This window comes from Tympanuchus pallidicinctus, unplaced genomic scaffold (genome assembly GCF_026119805.1).
Source record: "Tympanuchus pallidicinctus isolate F22 unplaced genomic scaffold, pur_lepc_1.0 scaffold2, whole genome shotgun sequence".
Lineage (NCBI taxonomy): Eukaryota > Metazoa > Chordata > Aves > Galliformes > Phasianidae > Tympanuchus > Tympanuchus pallidicinctus.
In genome coordinates this window covers 54,893,941-54,917,860 of record NW_026294721.1, presented here as the reverse complement: position 1 = coordinate 54,917,860, position 23,920 = coordinate 54,893,941, and the positions used below count along the sequence as shown (strand labels likewise).

The 23,920-nt window shown below is 41.7% G+C and overlaps 1 protein-coding gene across 2 annotated transcripts in view; it reads right to left on the bottom strand.

The window, feature by feature from the left end:
• FRAS1 (Fraser extracellular matrix complex subunit 1) overlaps window positions 1-20,875 on the bottom strand; it is a 163,599-nt gene extending 142,724 nt beyond the window's left edge. For both annotated transcript variants that reach the window (XM_052681999.1, XM_052682000.1), the window contains exons 1-2: window positions 20,423-20,875; window positions 17,129-17,160 (exon numbers count right to left, since the gene is read on the bottom strand). In XM_052681999.1, coding sequence (XP_052537959.1) covers window positions 17,129-17,160; window positions 20,423-20,480 — 90 coding nt within the window. In that variant the 5' untranslated portion in view covers window positions 20,481-20,875. The remainder of the gene's footprint in view (window positions 1-17,128; window positions 17,161-20,422) is intronic.
• Window positions 20,876-23,920: the final 3,045 nt, after the last annotated feature.

The following is a 23,920-nucleotide window of genomic DNA, read 5'->3' as shown; positions in this document are numbered from 1 at the left end:
GAAACCAGGACTGTTTAGTCTAGATACCAGCTTAAAATTGGTACCTTCATAGAGCCTGTATCTAAACAGAGACAACATATGGCACAGAGGGAGAAGGGACAAATTAATGAGCAACTTCTCTCCTTCCTCCCACCAGCTGCACACTAGGACAGATCTCACAGACTGGTCAATCTGGCAGTCTCTTAAGATCGTTACTATCATTGTGCGGGCACACCTACAATTGATTTGAGGGAAACAAACATTAAAGAAAAAGAATTACTGAATGGCTATCACCATCCCTCACCCGGAAACAGCCAACACAAACAGTTTATCAGTACAGAAGTGACATGTGGAACTGCCATTCCCCACAGGGTCAGCTGGGACTGAGGATGTCCAGAGATGGCCAAGTGAAGGGAATCTCGGTTCCACTGTCAGCTTATCTGCTTCAAAACGTCCCCCAGTGCCAGCTGCCTCTGTGACCACATACTCATATCCAATACTAAATCATTTGTAAGAAATCTTATGTTTGGTTCAAAGGAAGGAGTCAAAACTTCATGTATAGGACCCAAAATGTGGAAAGAACAAGACATAAGACAGAAAAGGACAGAATACAGAATAGTGCAAATCTCATACAAGTAAAGGTAAAAGGTAAACCTGTGCTCACTTAGGAAGACATTAATCAATAAACCAGCTATCATCTTGCAGCCTTACTTCAAGTACTAAATAAACTCAGTGGCTTGAAGGCTGACTACCAGTGTTAGGGCCAAATGCCCAGCTGGTAAAAGGCCCAGCTCCAACAACATCAAAGCAGATAAGCCATTTACAGCATCTGAGACCCAGCCCTCTGAAGCTGTGTGGTATGGAATTTGGGCTCCTCAAAATAGAAATCCTGATCATTTCCAAAAGCAAGTCTGGCCACACCTCCAATTTCTCTGCAACACTGAAATCTGTCTACAATCAACCACCTCAACTGCACCGGTATCATTTCCAGAAGATGAAAGACAGAGATCAGCCCTCCATGTCAGCACAAGACAGGTATTTCTCAGCTCTCTGACCTGCCCAACAATCTTTGCACAACCGAGCTCTGTCACTCCAGACAGATGTTGCTGTCAACACAGTCACAGAGATTTCCAAAAACAAATGTCAGCAAACTGTAGCTTTCTCACTCTCCACGTTAGTTTTCAGTCGGGTTAGCTTGTCAGAAAAACAGCCCGATTTCATACCACTAGGAGAGAGAGTATTGGAAAACAGCCGCTGCACACAACCCTACAAAGCCTCAGGAAGACAAAGGAACACAATTCCTCCATGGACCATACTGAAATAGAAACAACAAAGTACAGAATGAAAGGCCAACATTGTCACTCATCCCATTCTAAAGAGAGGCACAAGAAAACGGTTCACAGAAAATAGAGCATGTCCTGCATGGCAGAAATCTCCAGGGGGTGACAGGACTCATTGTGAAGGGCCAGGAGAGGAGGTCAGAAGATCCACTGCTAGACAAGCTGTTTGGCAGTAAGTGAAGAATTAAATGAGAGCTATGGACCACAAAACCTAAGAGACAAACCAAGCAAAGAAACAGCCAGCCGTGCTTACCAAGGTGCCCAGGACAGGCTAAGCCTAAACCAGACTGGTTAAGAAATGATGCAGCATCTCCATCTATTTGTTCATATCTGAGGGCGGAGAGGAAAAGTTATAATGCAACCAGGAAGGAATGAAATTCTTGCTTAACCCTCAACTTAGTACAGGTCATATAAAACATTTTCTCCCTATACAAGACTTCTTTCCTGTACAATAATCCTGTCATACATTTGGACTGAAGTGCTGAATTCACCACTTGTGCAATTCCTTACAGACTGATCTGGAATGCTACAAACACTGGATGAGTCCAAAAAAGAAGTAAAAACTTCATAAAAATCAAAGCTCCCAGATAAATTCTTTCAGGTAAGAGGTTATAAGCAGAGCTTCTTAGAACTACATGTAAGCTGAAACACATCACTGTTTTTACAGCTCCCATAGCTAACTTGTGCTGCCTCCACCACAGAAAAGCACAGTGGTGACACTTAAGGCACTCTGATTATACCAAGTATCTGAAGCTTTTCAAATATCAGTGCAGCCACATAAAGGGGGAAAGGCTCAATTACCATGACTATCTTTCCTATTGCATTTAACTGAGAATAACTGTTAAGAGGTTGTTCTACAAGATGTGATGAATTCAACCAGATGCTCTCATCGTTTCTACTGCAGTGCTTGAAAAAAACAGCTTCTATAAATACACTAAAAAAAGCCAATGAATTACAGAAGCATGAAATGACTTCAGTGAGGTTAAAAAATTGCTGGTATCATACAGAAAGCACTGAAAATATGTTCAGAGAACTCAGTGCAGCTCCTACGGAGACAGCAATGCTGGTTTTAACAAGGAGGTTACTTACCGAAGCAGCAATATGAGCAACAATCATCTCCTCAGTGTGAACACATGGATTTACCAGTTATTTCTAGATGCTAAAGAAGGCATCTGTGTAAACAGGACACTGTGCAAAAGATACGACCTTGAAAATGAGATCAATCCCCTTGCAGGTACCTTCAACACAAAATATGTATTTACAGACAAGACTAAAAGGAGAGAGATGATGATATTATTAACAAATTGCTGTGGTTCACTTTGCTAGACTTCCATATAAGCAAAGGGTCTAACAACCCACACCTCACCTATCACAGATATGTCACGATTCTCAGTTGAAACAAGCCACAAAGGCTGAGACCACTTTCTAAATGAGAGCTGCCTGCATCTTACATTTTTCTAGCAAAGCCACATGTTGAAAAGCATCAAGCACTGCTTGCCAATTCCTAAGAAATGGAAGCCCAGCAAAATATTCCTCTTAGCAGGCATAGTTCCTAGCTCTTTTTTGATAAAAAATACTTCCTATTTTTAGTAGGAAATTAACATCAAAATAATAATAATTTTAAAAAACCCACACAAACAAACAACCTGAGGAGAAGGCTCCATATTATAAATCAGTGCTTCTGGGAGCCTTGCCAGATATGTTCAGCATGACACAGAAAGCACCCACACTTACCTATAACTAAGCATAAATACCGCACCAATGGGAAACTGGACAATAGGACACTAAGCACAGCAGAAAATGCAGTTTAACAGCACCACCCCCTCCAAAGATGCAAAATGTCACTGATGATGCCTTTTTGTAGAGATTTCAAGAGGCTTGTCCCTCTGGTCTTAGACATTTCTCTGTCTGAAGCAAGGAGAACTGACGATCCTAGATCTTGTCAAAAGATGCACTGCAGTAAGGGCAGATAAGAAGAGATGGAAATATCTACGATAAATCCAGCACACTCCTCTCCAAAGCCTGAGATCCTAAGGAATCGTGACTCTTCTACAGCCAGTGAAACCTGCTGAAACCCACAGGAAAGCATCCCATGACCTTATGGGGACAGGCTGCTGCTAAAATGACATAGAACTGCTGGACAAACAGAACACTGTGTTGAAACACCAAAGAACAGATGTGGCATTGATGAGCTGTATCTTCTAAAAGAAATAGTAGCAGCAGCATTTTCCTAAGTCATCTCTGATAAATCACAGTACTAGCGGACCAAACAGACAGGAAAAAAGAACATTACAGAGGTAAATATTATTAAACTCAGTTCTGCTTTTTAGCATATCAGTGTGCCTTGGATATGCTGTATCATCACATAATCGGATTACTCTGAATTGTTGAATAACTTCTTAGGAAGTAAAATTGCAGGGTTTTTCCTCTTTGTTTTGGTTTGGTTTCTGTAACAGAGTAAAGCAAAATACTGCAGCCATGCCTAAACTTCTGCAGTTGTAAGAACTACTGCTGTTAGGTAACAGGGCTTATAGCAACATTCACTGTGGCCACAGAAGCGGGATGGTTTTGACAGAAAACCTTCACATTATGTTACATACCTTGGTGTCATCTTCAGCTGGCTAAATATCATCAACAGGAGTAATATGAGAGCATCCTGCTTAAATCACAGAAGGTAAGACCTGTGCCAGGACACGGCATTCAAGTATGGAACACACCTCTGATGGAACACTGCATAAACGCAGAAAGAGATATGGGTCTACAGTCTCCAGCAAACCACCCTTGCTTTTTCTCTCTTGCAGAAGGGAGAATTGCTTTCCTATTTAAAACCCTGGAAGGCCAATACACAGCTCATTTTGCTACAGCGCTTTTAAAAGTCATGTAATTTTGCTTCCAGTGCAAAGCCTTACTATTCCTTTCAATGCTTTGCCATTAATTTCCAGCAGAAAAGCCAAGATGTTCCTGGTAACGTTTACATTCCCAAAAGAAAGCCTATGACATAGAATTCCTCACTAAATCAACCTGACAACACTGAGCTTTTCCAGTGCAAACACAGCCCACCTGTGATGACAGACAAGTCACACATACTGAACACACACACACAGTGCTCATGGGCAGAGGGAGAGTCTGATGGACCTGAAAGTTTAAGCCTCTCTTGCTCTGTAATACTGAACCTCAGCATTTCTGTGGACTATAACCAAGCTCTGTTGGTAATAAGCATATAAAGAGAATTAATTTTATCTGCCTAGGTAATGAAAACTTGAATACTGGGACAAATTCTGCTCAATTTATACTTGATTCTAACTCTATTATCTCCATTTTATCTAACAAGATGTCCCAAAAGTCTTTAGGAGTCTTTAAGAGTAACATACTCACCTTTCTTTTGTCCTAAGTATTTCATTATTTTTTTAAACAGATTTTTACTATGTTTATGTTCATTCTGTGAATCCATGTTTTAAATAAAACATGGAAAAAGGACCTAAGAATTTCTCCTTGAATCGTTAAATGGAAGCACACAATTCACTTTCATTTTGAAAAGATTCCCACTAATTGAGGCACTGTTAGCTTCCTTTTCTGTATATACAAGGCTCCTGCAGTCCTGAGGACCGAGGAGCTGAGGCAGAAAGCAGTAGACACAACTTTTAGGAGCATCTAAACTAAGGTAGAACTCAGGTTTTCAAAACAGAACACTTCCCAAATTCTGATTCTTTAAAACAAAACAAAACAAAATCCAGTGGAATAAAAAAGCAGTGTTATGTTTACTCTGTTACACTGGAAATTTAACTGTAAGTTCACTTCTTAAATACTGAAGAAAATAACATATTTTACATATATAGAAGCTTCTATAAAACTGCTAATAAGTTTGCTCATGTTTTCACCTGAAATCATACTACCAGGTTACCATACTACCATGCATAGAAGGATTTACTGTACCCACTAACTCAGAAGTGGTCATTAGTGTGTCAATAGTGACAGCTCTTTCTAAATGAAGGCAGGTTTGCAAGTTTATAACCAAATAACTGTATTTGTATTTCTTCTGAAAACATGGATACCACAAACTATGGAAGAAGAAACAACTTACACCATAATGGGCAAGATGAACTTTGGTTTCATGCTAGCTAACCACACAAAAATCAACCATTCCCATATGATTGTGACCGACTATGACCATATCCACTAAAGTAGAGCAGTATATGAACCCTCAAGAAGCAAAAAGGTTAAAAGTTTCAGGGAGATTTCTAGTTGATAATTGTAACAAATGGATATATATATATGTATACACACACACACACATATATATATTTATATAGCTGCAAGGTCCAAAATTTCTTATCTTTGTCATCTTGCTGCAACACCTTCATTTGAGCTTCCACTGAAATCACGCTCAATACCAACTCGAACTGATCAAATTAAAATTTTCTTTTCGATTTGAAGTCTGCAAATAGTTCAGTATTGATCTAACTAAAACACACAAAGAAGTTCATGAAACTTCTGGGGTCTTTTGAGCAAGTAAACATCTAGCTCAAAATACCACCAATTAATACTTGAACAAGTAAGATATGGTCATGATTCCTCATCTGGAACAGGAAGGGGAGCTTGTTTTCCTCACTGACCCTCTGAAATATAGTGAAGGATCTCTACAAATGCCTAAGACTCTCCTTTAGCCACAGTATTCTACATGGTAATATATCTGATGCCAAGGTTACAGGGATAGTTAGAGGATTAATTACTGGAAGATACTGAAGCAGCTATAGTGATTACAGAATTGAGTAAGTGCTGCATATCTTCTTCTAATAAGTCTCCCTAATCTATGGCTCAACAATAAATCATAGCAGTAAGAGAATTACAGCAGCCTTCCAATTGAAGTCTGCTGCATATATTCACACTAGAAATGAATTTTAGTACGCATGATAGAAATGCAGATATCCCAGCATCATAAACTCCAGTGCATCATAGCCTCACTTGTCTCTCTACAGCTATATTCAAGGGTGACAGATCTGAGATGTGGTATTAAAGCAATGAGCACATCTGGAAGATGCGTATTTTTACCTTTTCAATCAATTATATGTCTCCTGAAAGTATCAGGGAATATCTCAGACTCCTTGTGATACTCAGCAGTTGAAACAACTACTGAAACATCTCAGTTAATGTTTTATCCTGGACAATTTTGACTCAGTTTATTTAACAAGCCTGTGAAACAACTATAAGGCTGAGGGCCAGTTTCACACTGGCATTTCTGATGGAGATATGAAGTACTGAAATGAAAAAAAAAAAAAAAAAAAAAAAAAAAAGAAGAAAAAAATGCATGAAATCAACTTTGAAGATAAAAATTTCAACATGGGACCCCTGTCCACACGTAGCAGTCCAATTCTGCTTTAGGACTGACAAAGACATTAATATCTATTTCAAAATACCAAGCAGGCACTGGCCACTTCATTGGAATTTGTTTGCCAAAGATGTTCTGAGGTTCAGAAATGAAATTCTGAACACAGCCTAAGCTGGCAAATGTGCAAATGTAGCCTGGCACTGGCACAGAGCAAAGCTGACTCCCTAAAGCTCTTTGACATATGGCAAGTATTGATCAGTTAAAAATTCACATCCTAACTATATCTGCTATTACCTGGTGATGAACAAACACATCTAAATGCGTCTGTTCCATTCGCCATGACCCACTCTTGCATCAAGTGTTAGATATCTTAAGGGCACAGCAAGCTGTTCACAGGACATAAAGAAGAAATTCAATCCATGCTAACAGTTTTATTAATAAACAAAACAATTTCTAGGCTTAGTTTTATATAGAGAGAACATTTCTTCTTGAGGCATACCAATGCCTCCATTGCTCACACTCAAAAACAAGCTAGGATCTTCCTATATCTTCACAAGAAAAAGGTGCCCAATTTCCACTCACCCTTTATCCAGAAGTTCTCTGGAGATCACCAAAAATTTATAGCAAATTTCTACTAGTCCTAGGCACTCACAGCAAGCACCAATTATTTCTCAAACTACTGAAAAAACCCTAGCCCAAAAGACCTTGGTATGACATTCAATGTCATTCAAAAGAAAACATCATGGTTCAGATATAAACCTATGATGACTGGTACTAAACAGAAATTGAAAGCACTGACAGAATGCACAGCTGCTGGAGAAAGCAGCGCTCACAGCTTTGAAAAACTGCAGTGGTGTTTACAGCATTTTTCTCAGATTCCATACATGATTGAATCCCTCCATCAGAATACCAACATCAGAATGAAACAGCTGAAGTTCACAGATCACAGCAGTCTACAGTGAGACTTGCCTGGGTGCGTGGAGCAACACATAGAATGCAAGTGAATATGCAGGAAGTTGAAAGAAAATCTCAGAGGAGGGCAATTGCTTGCTCCTGCTGCCACAACAAACAAAGAACACAAACATTTTAAGCTCTTTTCTTAAAGTGTCCTGTTCTCAGAGCAGAGAGGCTGCCAGGCAAAACTCCCATCTCCCTTCAGGGAGAGGCAACCCTCTCCCCACCATCTGCTGGACGCGGGATATGCCCTACATATTCCCCCAGCATATGCAGCAGTCACACTAACAGTCATCCCATACCTCATATGGAAACAAGAAAGACATATGCAAAGAAACTGCTGCATCACAGGGACTAGCAAGCATGCATGGGTGGGGTAGATGCTGGCAAAAAAATGAGACTGAAAACACATCCTCCCCCTTTCAGCTACAAGCAAGCAAGCTTAAGTCATTCTTGGTAGGTTCGTTTTCTGACAATGCCCTTCCATATTTCTTTCCAATGAAAGACCCGTTTGTTTCTTTTCTAACATAAAATATGAACCACAAATTCTGATTTTTTTGCTCCTGTTTTCTGTCTTTATTTCCTCACTCCTAAAGCTGCTAATATATACACATACTCAGAGTGTCAACTCTACTTCTGTAAAATCCTGTCTGGGAATAATTAAAACTATATTGCTTTCTTGTTAAGTTCAAAGACCTTAAAAAGTAATCTAGTGAACATTAATATTATAGCTTAGGAATACGATTATAGATTTTTCAGTAGTCCATAAAAGCTACACGATAACTGTGTCCTGCTATAAGAACTATGGCCTACTGGCTGATTCCTGCCACTAACAATTATTGGGCTGAAGAAAAGGGGAATCAGTTGTCACTTACAATTGCAGAAAGATGAAATGCAAGTGCTGACTGTTGAAATCTAAAATCAAATTGTAGCACATTTTGCCCACAGAATGATAAAACGAAATCCCTTCTGGAAAAGCACTGATTCCCAACCTGAATATCCTCTTGAATCTTCTGCCTGCGGCACTGTGAAACACTGTACTCACCCACTCCCAACCTGATCTTTGCTTCCTGTAACCCTGCTCAAGTGATAGTCACCAGCAGTGGTTGTGATGGCTGCATCTGACTTCAGCAAATAACCACCAGTTGGATGTGACTGGTTGTGACAGTGGTAGCTGGCCCCAAGTGGATCTCTGGGATTTGTGGGAAACATAAAGCAACAGCCAAGGGATAATTTATGGCTGCGTGCTCACCTAACCCACAGTGCTGGTCAATGTCAGACTCAAGCCAAGTTTGGAACAACGTCCAACTCATGCCAATTTTGGCAGAAACAGACAGTAGTTTGTAATCAGTAAGCAAATATGACTATGAATGAACAACCTTATCCCATAAATACTGAGCAGCCCAAGAGCCCCTCAAGATCTCTTGCATGGCAGCAGGCTGCCCAATCGGATCCCCCCTCATTAGGGACCCAGGTTATGCCTGCTGCACAGGCCCTTTCTGCCTGGATATCAAGAGATTCCTTAACACTACAGATCATCAGTAAAAGAATAACAGCTTGCTAAGGTTTGTAAGCTTTGCTAGGATTATATCCTTGATTGACGGTGCACATATAATCCCTTAGATATAAACCACTGACCAAGCCTGGGACTTGGATATAGCCGCAAATAGGCTCCTTATCTCTTTGGGACAAGGAGTCTGAAAGCACAACGGGAGTCTCCTGGCTGAGTGCGTTTAACCCTATCCTCCATGCATTAAACAATAACTGGACCTTGCCTTTTCAAATCTTGTTAAGTCGCCGTCTTATTTATGATTAAGCTGAGTCAGACAACTATTTCATATCAATAAATATATTGATGCTTCTCTCTGACGAGTGTATAATTCTACAACAGGCACAGAGATCTGCCACTGCCAGACACAAATGAAAGTCTCAAACACATGAATATCCTCACAAACCTACTTGTACCAACCCCACTGAAGAGAACAGCTCTGCAACCAAAATGTAGGCACATGCCATGCTCCACAAAGAACAGCATTGGCTTATGTCCTCATACACACGGACAGACCATAATACATTCAAAGATTCAATGACTACCACTTTCCATCCCCACTTTCACCATGCAGCCAGTATTTTTTTTTTTTCACCTGACATTTTTACCAGCTGTAGGACATTGCCTCCAGCTCCAAAGCTGGCACTTACAGAACCAGAGATTTCATGGCAGGGCCCAGGTTAGGCATACATACCAATACAACAGAGTTTCTTGCCTTTGCCAGCTCAATCAGAAACTACATTTGAGACAGGTCCACAGGTGATGTAAGCTGTTACCTTTCTATAGCTTCCTACACTGCTTTGCTCTTTTCACAAGCCTTTCATTTGAAAGCATTGCAAGCATTTTCCACCAGCAGAAACTTCTACTTCTACTACAACTTCTTTTAACAATTAACAGGACATCACAAGCTGTACTCCAAAGAGAAAACAAACAAGAACCCCAATCGAAGTTTTGAGAGGATTGAAGAGAGGGAAGGAATGAGGAAACATAACCTGAATTAGTGACCTTGTGAAGTAAAAGAGGAATTTTTCATGTGAGGAATACAGGAAGAAAAACTAAAAGACAAATTACAATGAATCACTTCCTAAAGAAGGCTCTTTCAGTGCCTACAGAGAGCTAGAAGACAAAATGATTTGTGAAATTCATAAATGACTAATAACCGTTGAATTGTTGCACTGGTAAATGAACCTTTGAGAAACTCACCATCTCCTGCCAAGGCTTTGGCATATAGCTCCTATAACCGTGACATTAAACGTTAATCATCTACCAAATATCATGTCTGTGGAGGAATAGCTGCCATCCAGGAAGATTACTGAAATGGAAAATACAGAGCAGGACAGCTCGTGTAAGGACTCCAATCTCCAAACACAGCTGATCCAAAAATCACCTCCCACAACACAATAAGGATGAAAGCATGAGCCTTTTGCCCGTCCATGCAAAGAACATGACAACCAACAGATTCTCAGTAGTTGCAAGGTAAAAATACACAAGTTACAGAAAGCCCAGCATCTCCAATTAAAGCTCAAAAGCCTCAAAGAAATGCAGAACTACCTTTAAGCCCAATAGTTTGACCACATTTCTTTTGATTCTTTTCTGTCCACTGCAGAGAGAGCTGTGAGGCATCCATTTCAGGGCATGCAATGACACAAGCTTTGCTTGTGCTGCATCACGTTAAACATATTATGGCACAGAAACACCAGCACCACTACTGCAGTTATTCTGTGGAAAGGAACATCACCCCCTCAGAGAGTTGGAGTGCAAGACACAAATCCCTGTATTCTTCCTGTGCTACTTCTCTTGGTGCCTGCTTTTATCCCTTTCTGCATCAAATACAGGACAAGGCATAGGCAGCTGTTAACAGTGCTAGTGGCCTACAAATTTATCACTTATATACATCGTAGAAAACCCTTCGGTTGCCAGTGGAATTGGTTACTGGCTTTTTCACTTAGACAAGCACGTAGAAAGAGTGGTATTTACGCTCTCTCTCATTTATGACATGTTAGTATCTTGTCAGCGCTTCTGAAACATTAAAGCCCCCCTAAGGCGCTGCTCATACACAGTCATTACGGGTCAGATGCAGAGCCTTCCATCTGTAGCATAACTTCTCTCTCCTACCAGTACGGCAGAGGTGTAGTGCAAGCAGAGCCTGCCAGCTTTTCAAGAGGATCTTACAGTGAGCTCCCAGGACTTCATCACTGCAGGAGTTTTTAATTGAGGGGATAATCACACAGTGGTGTTAGAGCTCCACAACTGCTTTTCAGAGGTAAAAAATGAAAAGTTAAAAACAGACTGATGTGCAAGCTATGCTGATCACCTTTATATACTATGTCATACTCACCACACTGACATAAATCTAAAATACATAGATTCTGAGGTTCTAATTCTATGTTATTTATCATTGAGAACAAGTTTAGTTTCAAGTTCCCACAAGCAGAACAAACATAATAATACTGGAAGATATCAGTGCTCAGCTCTGCTACTAGCTTTCCTTGTAAAATTGGTGTTTATAGTCCTAGCCAAAAAAAATTACATGTCTTATAGCATAGTGGTTTTCATATCGAGAAGAATTACTGCATCATACTAAAATGTGTGTCTTGATCCACCAAGTAGTAACTCTTAGCCGGAGATGAGATTTCAGTTCATCCTCAGGAGAATACTCTTCATCTCACTTCCAAGCTTTTTACCTCATGCCATAAAAAAAAAAAAAAAAAAAAAAGAGCCTACCCATATTCCTCCATATTATGCTATTATTATCAGGAACACAAAGAACATGAGCAGCACCTGTATCATTAAAAAAAAACAACCACACAACACTTTTCAAGTAGATACTTTTGTCTTTTTTATTTTCCATCTTCAGTTCATCTCAGCACTCTGAAATCCCTGTGGAAGGCATTTCCTATGTAAGAAGTGTTTCATTAATAAACCTGAATGGAACACAATTCATGTAAATTGAGAGGTATATTTTCCATCACCTTGCACTTCCATTCACAGCCACACAATACAAAGATAAATTGGATATTAGGCACCACACATAAAACATTACTTAGTGTTATGCACTTGCCCTAAGATGTGAGAGGCTAGACAACAGCACTGCAGAATCAGTACCCTGTTACGCCAAATTCACCCCCAGTTCTGGCCTCTCCATCACTAGCTGGGAGAGTGATGACATCTAATTGTACATGCTCAATAAATAAATGTTATCACAGGGCATCATTCAGATCTTATCTCTACAACAATATAAGAATCTGCAATAGCAGGAAAAAGCTACCTCAATCTCACGAGTCTCCCACACAGAACTCACGACCTCCTTAATGCCTTAAGTGGGCAACTGCACAAGAGCAAACTGGGAATGCTGATTGCTCCAAGAAGAAATCCCTCTCTCCCCAGCAAAAAGAGCAACAGAACGTTCTGTAAAACATTCATTTGCACATTACACAGCAGAGATTCATGCTGCTGTAAACTACAGTTTATAGCTACAAAATGTTATATGCATGTTGTAAACACGAGTTTATAGTTTTGTTCTCTGGAGGAGCTGAGGATGTAACCCTCAGGCTAAGTGGGAGCAATTAAATCACATGATTTATATCATCCATTTTCGATGTCTTAAAAACTTACCAAGAAAAAATTCAACTGATATCACTGATTCTCACCTCATTTTTCCGGTATTAACTTGCTATCCTTCTAAAAAAAAAAAGAATCATCTAAAAAGAGGTTGCTAACTTTTTTTTTTTTTTTTTTTAAAACATCACTGCTACTCTATCTTGTTATGTTTCCTAACCAAAAGTGGTCTGCATCTTCTAAAGATGTATTTCAAATAGTCACTTAGGTTACTTAGGATAGAACCTATCCAGAATGGGGTGTATTACTTCATGTTTGAAGAAGCATTTTCTATTTATACTTCTCCTGGCACTTTTGACTCAAGCTACAGATGGATACAGAAAAAAAAAGCAACTTGATATCAAACCTTCTTTAGAGTTCATACAACAACACAACCACGCAAGTTCCAGATTTTTAAGTTTATTAATTTTTTTTTCATTTACAAAGGAAAATGATTACATTAGGCACTGAAATGGATGAAATAAACAAAACATAATCCCAATTTAAAGAAAAGCCTTGGGGCTTACTGTGTAAGAGGCCGATTCTTGCTCATTCATCTCTATGTCTGCATTTCTTCTCCCCTACCTTGTTCTAATATCTTCCCCTACTGGTCCAGCCCCTTGCAAGTGGTTCTAGAATGTTACCACTAAAGCACAAGTTGAGTTGATGGTCTAATTAAAACACAGCTGAAGGAAGTCGTATTTATACAACAAATGTTTGGCAACCTGTGATTTTTATTTTTTGTGCCCTCTTCCATGATTGATTTCAGAGCAGAAGGATTAAAAGCTCAGCTATCAGAAGAGCTGAGCTGCTAGACAGGCTCTTCCCTTTTCTGGAAAAGGCACAATTGCTAAACCCGAGTCTCTCATTTCAAGACATTCAAGTCAATTAAGAACTTTACTTACCTTGTATCCTTTTTTAGATTTTAGATTTAGCTTTCAAAATGAAAACGGGAAAATAAACTTTTGGTAGAAGCGCAAGTACAGTAGAATTTGCTGTGGGAGTTAGGTTAGGGCTTTTTATTCTTATTGTTGCGATTTCCATTCGAACTTCAAGATTAAAACCATATTTCACTTCAAGAGAAGTTGCTGCTTTACAGTACTAGACAAGTGATATACGTGTTATCTGGAAACTTCCCATAGAATCTGTTGATGTACCCAATTCACCCTGCATCCACTACCAGCAGCTATCACAACAAACCATGCCCATGTTTTAATAAAACCAGAAATAAAAGCTAACTGGACAAAGCTCAGATAGACTTGTCCTTAATTAGCAGACAGAAAGTGTAACTTACCAAACCACGCTTTGCGTTTAACCCAAACATCACCTTTATTCATGACCCCATTCTTCCCCTCTCATCTGGCTGAAAACTCTTCTTGGCATAAGCCAGCCGGATGAACAGTGCAGACAGACTTCACCAATACCTCCTCCAAGCATCTTCTTTAACTGGGGCATGACAGTCTCCTCATCCTCACCAACACCATCCTCCAGAACAACACACAGCGTGTAGTTTCTTCTTAACTAAGCAAGGGAAGCTGCTGTGCTGGCTGCATGGACCTGAAAACTCCCTCAAAGGTGAAGAACGAGGGAATAACACGAGCCTCCTCAGCACAGTTGGAAACAAAACATAAAAAATGTGTTTTTCCTCAGAGGAAATGCATGAACAGAAGTTGACCCTTGATATACAATCAGCTAAGTCACTCAAGCAAGATGCAGAATGCTTTCCCCAATATTAAGGATTCAAGTAACTCTGCAATAGTGGCATTCACTATATGTGAATATTTGATTTACGCTCCAAGGATTTTTCAAGTGACTTAACAGTCTGGGTTTGCAACAGAAGCAAAACAGCCATGTGCCATTAAGCAAGACCTGCAGCAAGTAGAGTTCCTATAACAACCCAGTAACGGCTCACTTACAGCTACTTGTATATGACACATCAAAAGAAACAAAAAGAAGAAAAAAGAAACCCTGCGTAGCATGAAGCTGAATGGAAAAAAAGGGTTTCTAACCATAATTTAAGGAAGATTCTGCAGATGTGTTTGCAGGGAGGAATGAACGACTCTTTCAGTACCACAGGCACACTGCAGGGCAGCCACTGCAGCCAACAGACATCAGGCGAGGTTGCAAAGTTTGGCTTGATGCCTCCTCGTCATTCAGAAAATGTAATTCAGAAAAAATCATTTCTATTAGTAAATGATTTTAAATAAACACAGCACAAGTAAAGGCACATTCCTCCTCTGCAACAGATACTATAAGGATAATATCCCTAGTTTGCAGGTTTGCCCTGCACTTGGATTTCTTCAGTGAAGACATTTCTTCATATTCAATCTCTTAAAGTCATATACAAATGCTAAAACACAAGGTTATTCCCTAATGTGCTCTGCTCCCTTCTGGGCACACAGCAGCATCACTAATGAGGAATCCTACACCCCAATTCTGCTACCAAACTCATCTGACAGAACAGATGAGAATCTCACATGGTCTCAGGCTAGGATGGTGCTTGTTCTTGGTTTCCTCCTGCTTCCTGGAGTGCAGTCAAATTCACAAGGCTGGCACAGGGTGCACCTCTGCTACAAGTAAACTCACTTGGTTCTACTGGTGTCATCTATTCCAGCTAAATTAATCATGTACTGTTCTGACAGTGCTGCTGTTTCTCTGGCGAGAGATGGGATAGGAACTTATTTTAACAATGACAAGCCTGAGTTGTTCCAGTTTTACTGTATTATAAATGTCATCTATATTAATATTTTTAAATATAATTTATTGTTTTTTTTTTTTTTTTTTTTTTTTTTAACCTTAGCAGAGTCTAGTGCAACAGGACAAGGGAAAATGTTTTCAAACTAAAAGAGGAAAATTTTAGTTTAAATATATTGTTTTTGTTTTTTCACAATAAAGGTGGAGAGACTCTGGAACAGGTCACCCAAAGAGATGGTAGATGCCCTGGTCTTTGGATACATTCAAGATCAGGCTGGATCAGGCTCTGAGCAACCTGACCTAGCTGTAGATGTCCCTGATCATTGCAACAGTGTTGGACTAGGCTACCTTTAAGGGCTCTCTCCAACTCATGACACTATGAAGTCAACAGTATTGTAAGCAAGTTCTTTAAAAAAGACACATATACAAGATATCCCACAGTTTTCACGTACAAAATTTATGTTAGGATATCATCAAGATCTGCACTAGCATTTCAAACATACAGCTGCAGGAGAAGAGTAGGGAAAGAACATCAGAACAACAAAAACACAGATAGCAAAAAAAAAAACTTGTGACTGACACATCAGTAAGAAGTGGTACTGCCCTCACTGAGCTGCACTGCTCAGAAGAAACTGATCTGTCATACAATTTGTTAAAGTTGGAGTCCACACACTTTCCAATTGCTTTTGAAAGACTGAAGCTCCACATTCCATTTCTAACAGAAGCAAACTCATTTGGCCTGAAATGGCTTCCCCCAAACCACCTACAGAAAACATTCACCCCCAGCAATTTGCCCTACCTTTCCCTCTTCAGGCAAAATAAGTTCCTAGATGAAAGGTCCAGGACAGAAGGTCAAAACCTACACAGTGGTCACAACCTACACAGTGGTCACATTTATTTTGCACATGTCCAGCCTGGCTAAAGAGCTCTACAAGAAATGTAGAAGACCCAGTTTTTCCTGTATACTGCTGCATGCTGCTTCCCATACTAGAGCAACAAATCTCTGAGCAGATCAGCTGTGGAATCAGAGGTTGGAATAGAAGCATTCCAGAAAAGCAAGCTTTTAGACCATTTTCTTTCAGCGCAAAGTACCTCTGCAAGAAGGACATGTGATCCAGAACACAGTAGTTTTACAAGAAGCACAGATTTTAACTATTTATGAAGTTATTCACTGACTTAAGTGCATACAGAGGAAGACTAGAAAAAAAAATACTCTGGGTTTAGAAAGAAGAGTCAAGGTACGTATTACTTACCATAATTAGCTGAAAGAAAAGTAAACGTTAAATTGCCATCATTAACATCCCATTAATTTAAGGCAAAAGAGAAAAAAAAACAAACAACTGAACACAGAATGTACCTAATATTACTGAGACACTTTACAAAAGACTATTTTGTCCTGCTTAGGACTGTGTGCTTACAATCTGTATTTTCCAGGAGCCACAAAATCAATACAAATAAAGAGATGGAGAATGGTTGGGTTCTCAAAGACCTAGTGAGAATTTCTGACTGCCCTGAGGGCAGTTTCTGCTTTGCTATCGTTTTCCCTGCAGGCTGAAGACTGACAGCTCTACGAAGTGCTTTAAGTTCACCCATCCCCAGAGGCAGAGGTGACAAAATCAGCAGTCAGACTCCAGTTCAATAGCACTTTCAAACACTTTCCCCAGCATTAACACATTCAAGCTTACCTACCTCAAACAACAAGCCTTGATAGACACAGGCACCTGCAGGACAGAACCAGAAAATGGATTAGAATTAAAAAAAAAAAAAAAGCAACAAATAACAATACTGCCCAGTCATACAGGTGGTACCTTACAGCCCAGTAAACATTAGACAGAACAAAGTGCACTGAAACTGGGAGAGACATTATCCTTAAAAGGATCAAACTGCACCATCACCAAGCCACCCAATTTTTGCTTTTATTTTTGAACAGGTCAACCCATTCCCCATAACAACCTTACACCCTCTCAGGCGAGGGACAAAATCCTGCATTTGGTGCCACTCAGGCACATCTTCTCTCCCTTTGCTGCCATACCAACAGCTGCCTCCTCTAAGGTAGAAATTCTCACAATACACACATCAGACGGAGCTTATGATTGCATTTTTACTATGATTCATGGCCAGAGCTCTTTGTGAAATACAGGGAAGCCACTTCTATTCAAGGGCAAAATACAACTCTTAAAAATGCAGTTACATGGTTACAGGGCATTTCATTTGCATGCTAAAGAGCAGCTCCTTCTGTGTGCTGCTATAAATCCCTTTATCGTTTATAGGAGAAACAAATAAGCACGTGAATATCCACATAAAAACGCAATGACTGTCAGAAGAGCTGGCATGAATTCCTGCTCCTAAATCACTCCACATGCAACAGGGGATATTTCCCCTATCGACAGGCTCACTGAACTGTCCTTCAGGCTTCCTTGTTCTCATTGCTGACCTTACTGGATGAGGGAAAGCATCACCAAGCAAGCGATAGGGAGATTTCACCCATTCAAGCATATTTCATACACTGTACTTCAATAAATCAAATAAGAAGTTATAAAATAAAACCATGAATAAGTTGAATGACAATTCTTTCACTGATTTTCTGGGAAACTACCATTCTCAAACAACAGCACATATCTGTCTAGTGAAAATGTGAGTAGAATGTGAAATCAAAAGCAACCCAAGAAATTCAAAAGATGAAAAGCTGCCTCAAGGGACCACGCAGACAACTAAGAAATTCCTTGTTGAAGAGCATTTTTTTTCCCCCCCAAAAAAGCAGATTAGACAAATTTGTACAGAAAACCTCAGAGCTACTCTGCTTCAGATCAAGAGCTCCTCCTTCGAGCTGGTCCTCAGCTCAGCAACAAGAGGCTGCAAAGGCACCATCAGGAATTACTTTCCCTCGATGAGAAGATGAGCCACAAGAGCCCAGTCATGTTTCTTTCAAACCCAGCAGGAAGCTTTCTGCTCACGCTGACAACAGACAAATCAATCCCTACCCATCACACACACTGACTGAGGCAGTGAAACACTGCCTTTCACTCTCCCCTTTGCATAGTGCCCTGCACAGCACACTGAGCTATGCCATTAGCCACCTGGCATTTGGAAAACGAGCTCTGCATTTTTGTAGTGGTGTCAAGGTACTCAAGTGCAACTATGACTATCTGCAAGTACCTGTTCATTCATTTACTTCAACCTCATAGCAACTCAGGTTAGACTCAGCCAAATCTTGATGTCATGATACTGCAACTGCTTTCTCAAAATAGCAGTTATCTTCCTGCTCCTTTACACCTCTTTCTCTACACGCTCCTCTGAGAAGAAATAATTTCAAAGTTCATCATCCTGCTGCAACTCAAAATTCAGTGCAAAACACTACAAGGTCACTAATTGCTAGAAGGCACATGAAAAATAATACTTAACACCAATTATTTAAAGCCTGGATGTTTTAGTCTTGAAAAGGGTTTACTGTCCTTCTTTTTACGCTCACTTAACAGCTATAGTTCCTTAAAAAAAACAAAAATGATGATTAAACATTCTAAAAGACGAATTATTGCATTGAAACCCTCACTAAAAACCTGAAGTCCTTAAAAAAAAAAAAAATAATGAGAAGGGAGAGAAAAGAAAAAAGAAAAAAAAAAATAATCACCAGCATTCCCCATTTCAAGAGGGTTTAATTACATGTAGGACCCCTTGGTGCCTGGCCCTGTAAATACCTTGTGTGAGAACAGTTGTGTGCCAAGGAACAGAGTAAGGCACAGAGCGAGAGCAGCTGCCTGAATGGCACACCTACTGCCTCCACTGCACTCTGCACACAGGCTCACCTCAGCCCACGTGCCAGTACAAAGCAAAGAGAGCCTGCTTCTTCCTCTCTCTATTAAGAGCGTATTTTACTACCTCACCAGTTATGAAGGACACTCGAATTCAATAAATCTTTACAAAGCTTAGTAAATCCTCAGTTCCACATACATCACAGCTTTTTATTATTGTTGCTCCCAATTCTTCCTGCCATTCCAACATCCCACTCAGCAGCTTTGCTCTGAGCCCAGGACCTCACAACATGCACAATGAACAACAGCACACTTTGCATCATCCTAGCTTTCCACACAACTCCACATCACCAGCACGATAAACGCCTGTTCACAAAGCTCATCCTGACAGGTTTCCCAAAAGAACAGCGCTTTCCATACACTGAATGAGCTAGGGAAGAAACTCCAAAACTTTCAGTCTAGTTGTAGGGCACACAGGATGCATGCAGGTGGTTGATGGCGGCAGGGGGGGGACGACAAGTTTCTCAGAAGGGACCTCTCCACAGGTTACATCCACAGTTGCATCTGACGGTTCCTCCATTCACGATCACACACGCAGCTACTGACTACTTCTGCTCGTGAGGACAACCGCACGTGTGGCACGCGGTGTTACACTGGGAGACGCATTCAGAAAGTCGGCCGCTTTAGGAACAGTCAACCTGCATCATCAAAATTCTCATCGCACAGGGCACGCGCCTTTGCCCTCTATCACCACGTCGGGCGGTGGGACAGGGAGCTCTATCCTTTTCCTTGCTCGGGCTCTCGAAACCCACCGTTCTAAGGAACGGGAGCCCTCCCAGGAAGCCTGCTCTGGAAAAACCCACCCGCAGCTTAGCGGTGATCCGCAGCGGTTCCCTCCGCACCCTCAGACGCCCATCACCCCGAGGCGAATCCCGCAACCCCAGCCTCACCGAAAGCACCTCCGGAGGGCAGCCGCAGGAGCACCGCCCCGCTCTCCTCGGCTCCCCGCGCTCCCGTGATGGGGCGGCGGGACGGGGCGCACCGCCCGAGGAGAGGCAGCCAAAATGGCGGGGGGCGGCAGGCGGACCCCCGCCCGGGCCGGCGGGAAAGCGCCCCGAAACCCCGAGAAAAAAGGCGGGGGGGCACTTCTCTTAAGAGCACCGGCCTTCCGCGGGGGAACGACCGGAGCCGGGACGGGGCCGGGGAAGGAGCCCGGCGCAGGGCAGCGACTCACCTGAGGCGGAGGCGGCCAGCGCGGCGCCGAGCAGGCACAGCGGCAGCCAGGCGCCCATGGCCGGCCGCGAGCGAGAGGAGCGTGCTGCAGGGAGAGGAGGCGGCGCCGCGCCGGAGATACGCGTCCCGCCGCCCCTCGGCAGGTGCCGGGGCCGCGCCTCGCTTCCAAACTTTCCCGCAGACAAAGCGGCCCCGCTCCGCGGCCCGCCCGCCTCTCCTCCCGCCCCCGGCGGCGAGCGGCGCGGGGCGAGCAGGCACGAGCGCCCAAGAACGGGGCTGAGCGTCGGCGCCGCCTCCGCCCCCGGCCCTGCGGGTGCCCAGCTGTGCCTCTCGGGGACGGCGCGCGAGGAGCGAGCCGCGAGGCCGCGCGTGGCGGCACGGGAAGGGGGGGAGGAGGGGGAAGGGTCGTGCGGCCGTCGGAACGCGGCTCGTGGGGCTGTGGGGCGGCTGGTGCGGACTGCTGGGCACGGTAGGAAGCTGATGGGCGGCGGCAGCTGCGTGCCGCAAGGGAGCGCTTCCCTCCCCGCCTTCAAAGCGCCCAGCTCAGAACTCGGCGTGCTTTGCTCTTCCCCTGGCACATTCTTCGAGGAAGAAATAACCAACGGGCAGGAAGAACAAACCGAGCGCCCAGAACTTGACAAAAGCTAACGAGGTGGCCCAGATCAGATTTTCTTTTTTAGGCACTTCCCCGGCTCCTGCCCCGGAGCTGCGAGCTGCTCCGCTCTCCCGCGCCACGCGCTCAGCAGGAGAGCTGCTGCACTATGAGAATGGGGCTCCCTTAGGGCAGGGATAGAAACCTCTGAAAGCAAAAAGCAAATAAATTGACCCTACTTTTTTTAGCCTGTTAACAAAGTCATCTTCGGTTCCTTTCAGTGCACTTACTTCATAGCAATATCCCAATTATGAGGGAGCAGATCCCTCACTTGCACAGTGCCAGACCACTGATGTGTTCTGGTTTGTTTGTTTAACCCTCCTGTTTGCTTCCAACACAGCTGGTCTGATTAAATGCAGCTATGCCAGCTAATTTACTAGCACTCCCTCATGGTAACTCAATCTGCTCAATTCTCATCACCTGCTAATGAATACCACTCTTTTGAACTCTGAGGTCATTTTTTTTAGAACCTCATGCCATTAATTACTGTAACAACTCCAGCAACAAATATGCGAAATAAGATGTACAGCATAGCACTGATCCGAGTTCAAAACAGTAATGTACACTATGAACTTGTGGCTGCTATACCAGTATTACTCATTAGCTGCTAGCAGGAACTACTTGCACACAAAGGAGGAGCGGAGAGACATCTAACCACCAGCACACATATAAGCACTCCCCAAGCAAATATTTCATGTTAATTCAGAATACTGTAGAAATGACTAAGGAAGCAAACACATGGGCCTTAATTCCCTCTTAGTTAATCAAATAAAAATCAGGACAGCTTAACTGAACTCGAAGGAGCATGAGCCAGGCAAAGCAGGTGGAAATAGTTAAGGAGAGCCAGGCATTCAGTGTCCATTAACTTTATAGCTGTGCAAAGCCCTGGAGGTTCCTACCATGTAGAGGCACTTCTGTACCAGGTGCACATTTAACAATCAAACATTGATTGGAACATTTCTGGCTGCTTGCTGTGCTCATTTTCTGTTAACCAGTGGTATAAACAAGGCAACCAAACACTGTCAATATTTTGTCATTTAACCACCTTCACAAAACACACAGCATCTTTCAAATTACTGCTGCAGAGCAGTCTGCCTGTTAGCTTTGAATCATACAAAGCTAAGCAGAAAAATGGCCTCTGACATACTTCAGTATTTCAGTCAGTGCAGGAGAAAAGCTCCAAGACAACACAGTCTAGCAAAACAAGGTGTTTTGACAGACTTAAGTCCAAAAAAACCAGTTGAAAACAAGACAATCTGTCACCTGCTCATGCTCTTGGTGAGATTTTGATTCAAACCAATGATCAAAATTAGCCAAGTGAATCCTTTCTTTGTACATGATACAGAAAGAAATGGCCAGGAAAAAAGAATGTAATTACTAAGGAATGCCAACAGTATTTGGAAAGTCAATCTGTTAATCTTTTGCTTTGCATGTATTTTTCATTGCTGTGCTCAACTGCATGCTAATGTTTTGTTCTGCTGTGTCCAGGAGGGAGTATTGGCACAGAGAACAAGTTGCTTAACCTATACATGCTTTGATTATTTCATGTTTCTGTCCATCTTTCCTGTACAATTCTGTGTCCTTTTACAATTTCCCCTTTTCCAGCTGCAGCCTCCTCTTCTCTATTTCTTCTGCCTTCCTGTCTACTGTTCTCATTTTGGTTCTCCTTCCCTCTTCCTTCTTCCCCATCTCCAGAGTGCTGACCTGCTGACCATTCCCATGCCACTACCTTGTTTTTGTCATCTCTCCATCTTTCTTCCAAGACATCCTACAAGGCAACTCACAGTTACTGACTCACCTGTGAAGCAACCAGTTTTTGCCCCTTTGGCAGAAAATGCTGTTTTCCATGCCTGAACTTCACTAAAAAAAAAAAAATAAATAAATACAAGCTGAGGAAGTCAGATTTACTATCCTTCCTTGCACTTTGTGTTATTAGCCATATCTATCCTTACAGTAAGGTCTTTCTGCTATCAGGACTACCCCTTCTCTAATACTCTATACTCCAGTTCTTACCTATGCCTACTATCTCCAGCTCTCCTATTCTGACTCATTTTACTCCCTTCTACATCCTGGGCCCTCTACTACACTATAACCCTTAATATTTTAAGAAAACCAAGGGGTTTGAAAAGGAAATACAAAATTCAAGGACAGAGGCAGCTCCTTAAGGTGTTTATGACCAGTCTGCAAACAAAAGCAGCTGAAGACCCAAGCTAAGAAAAAATGTGCTCCTTGAAGGAGTCAATTTCTACACCCCATGCAACATAGAGGAAGAGTAAAGATTTAAGTCAGTTTCTTTCCATCTCACATAGAACAAAGAAAAGCACTTCTTTGTTGTTGTTGTTAGAATCCATACCATTCTGGTATCAGCAGACTCGAGTGTGTGGACTTTCAATAACATCAAGAGAGAATGTATTTCATCATTCAACTGTCAAGGCAGATAGCATTACAGGTTTTAACTCACTCAAGATTACCATAAGAGTAGCTTACACTAACATTATTTCAAAGAAGCTGTTCAAGTCAGTCAAAGAATTCAAGACAATTTCAAATACGTAGTGATTCTAGAGGAGACTGCTCTTCATTAGGATCCTGGAAAACAAAGATATTTAAAAGAAAATATTCCAAGTTTTGCACCAAGGCCTCATAAATTGTATGTTTTGTATAGGCTTCTCTTTCACATCTGCATTTTTTTAACTCCTAATTCAACAGAAATCCAACTTTCCCATTTCGAGTCTATTTACCAGTTAACAGCAATGTAAATAACAGAACTAGACTATCTAGAGAAATTGAATTTTAGTAAGACTGTAAGTACACATCTTGCAAAGCAGTAACCCAACTGTCATCTGGAGC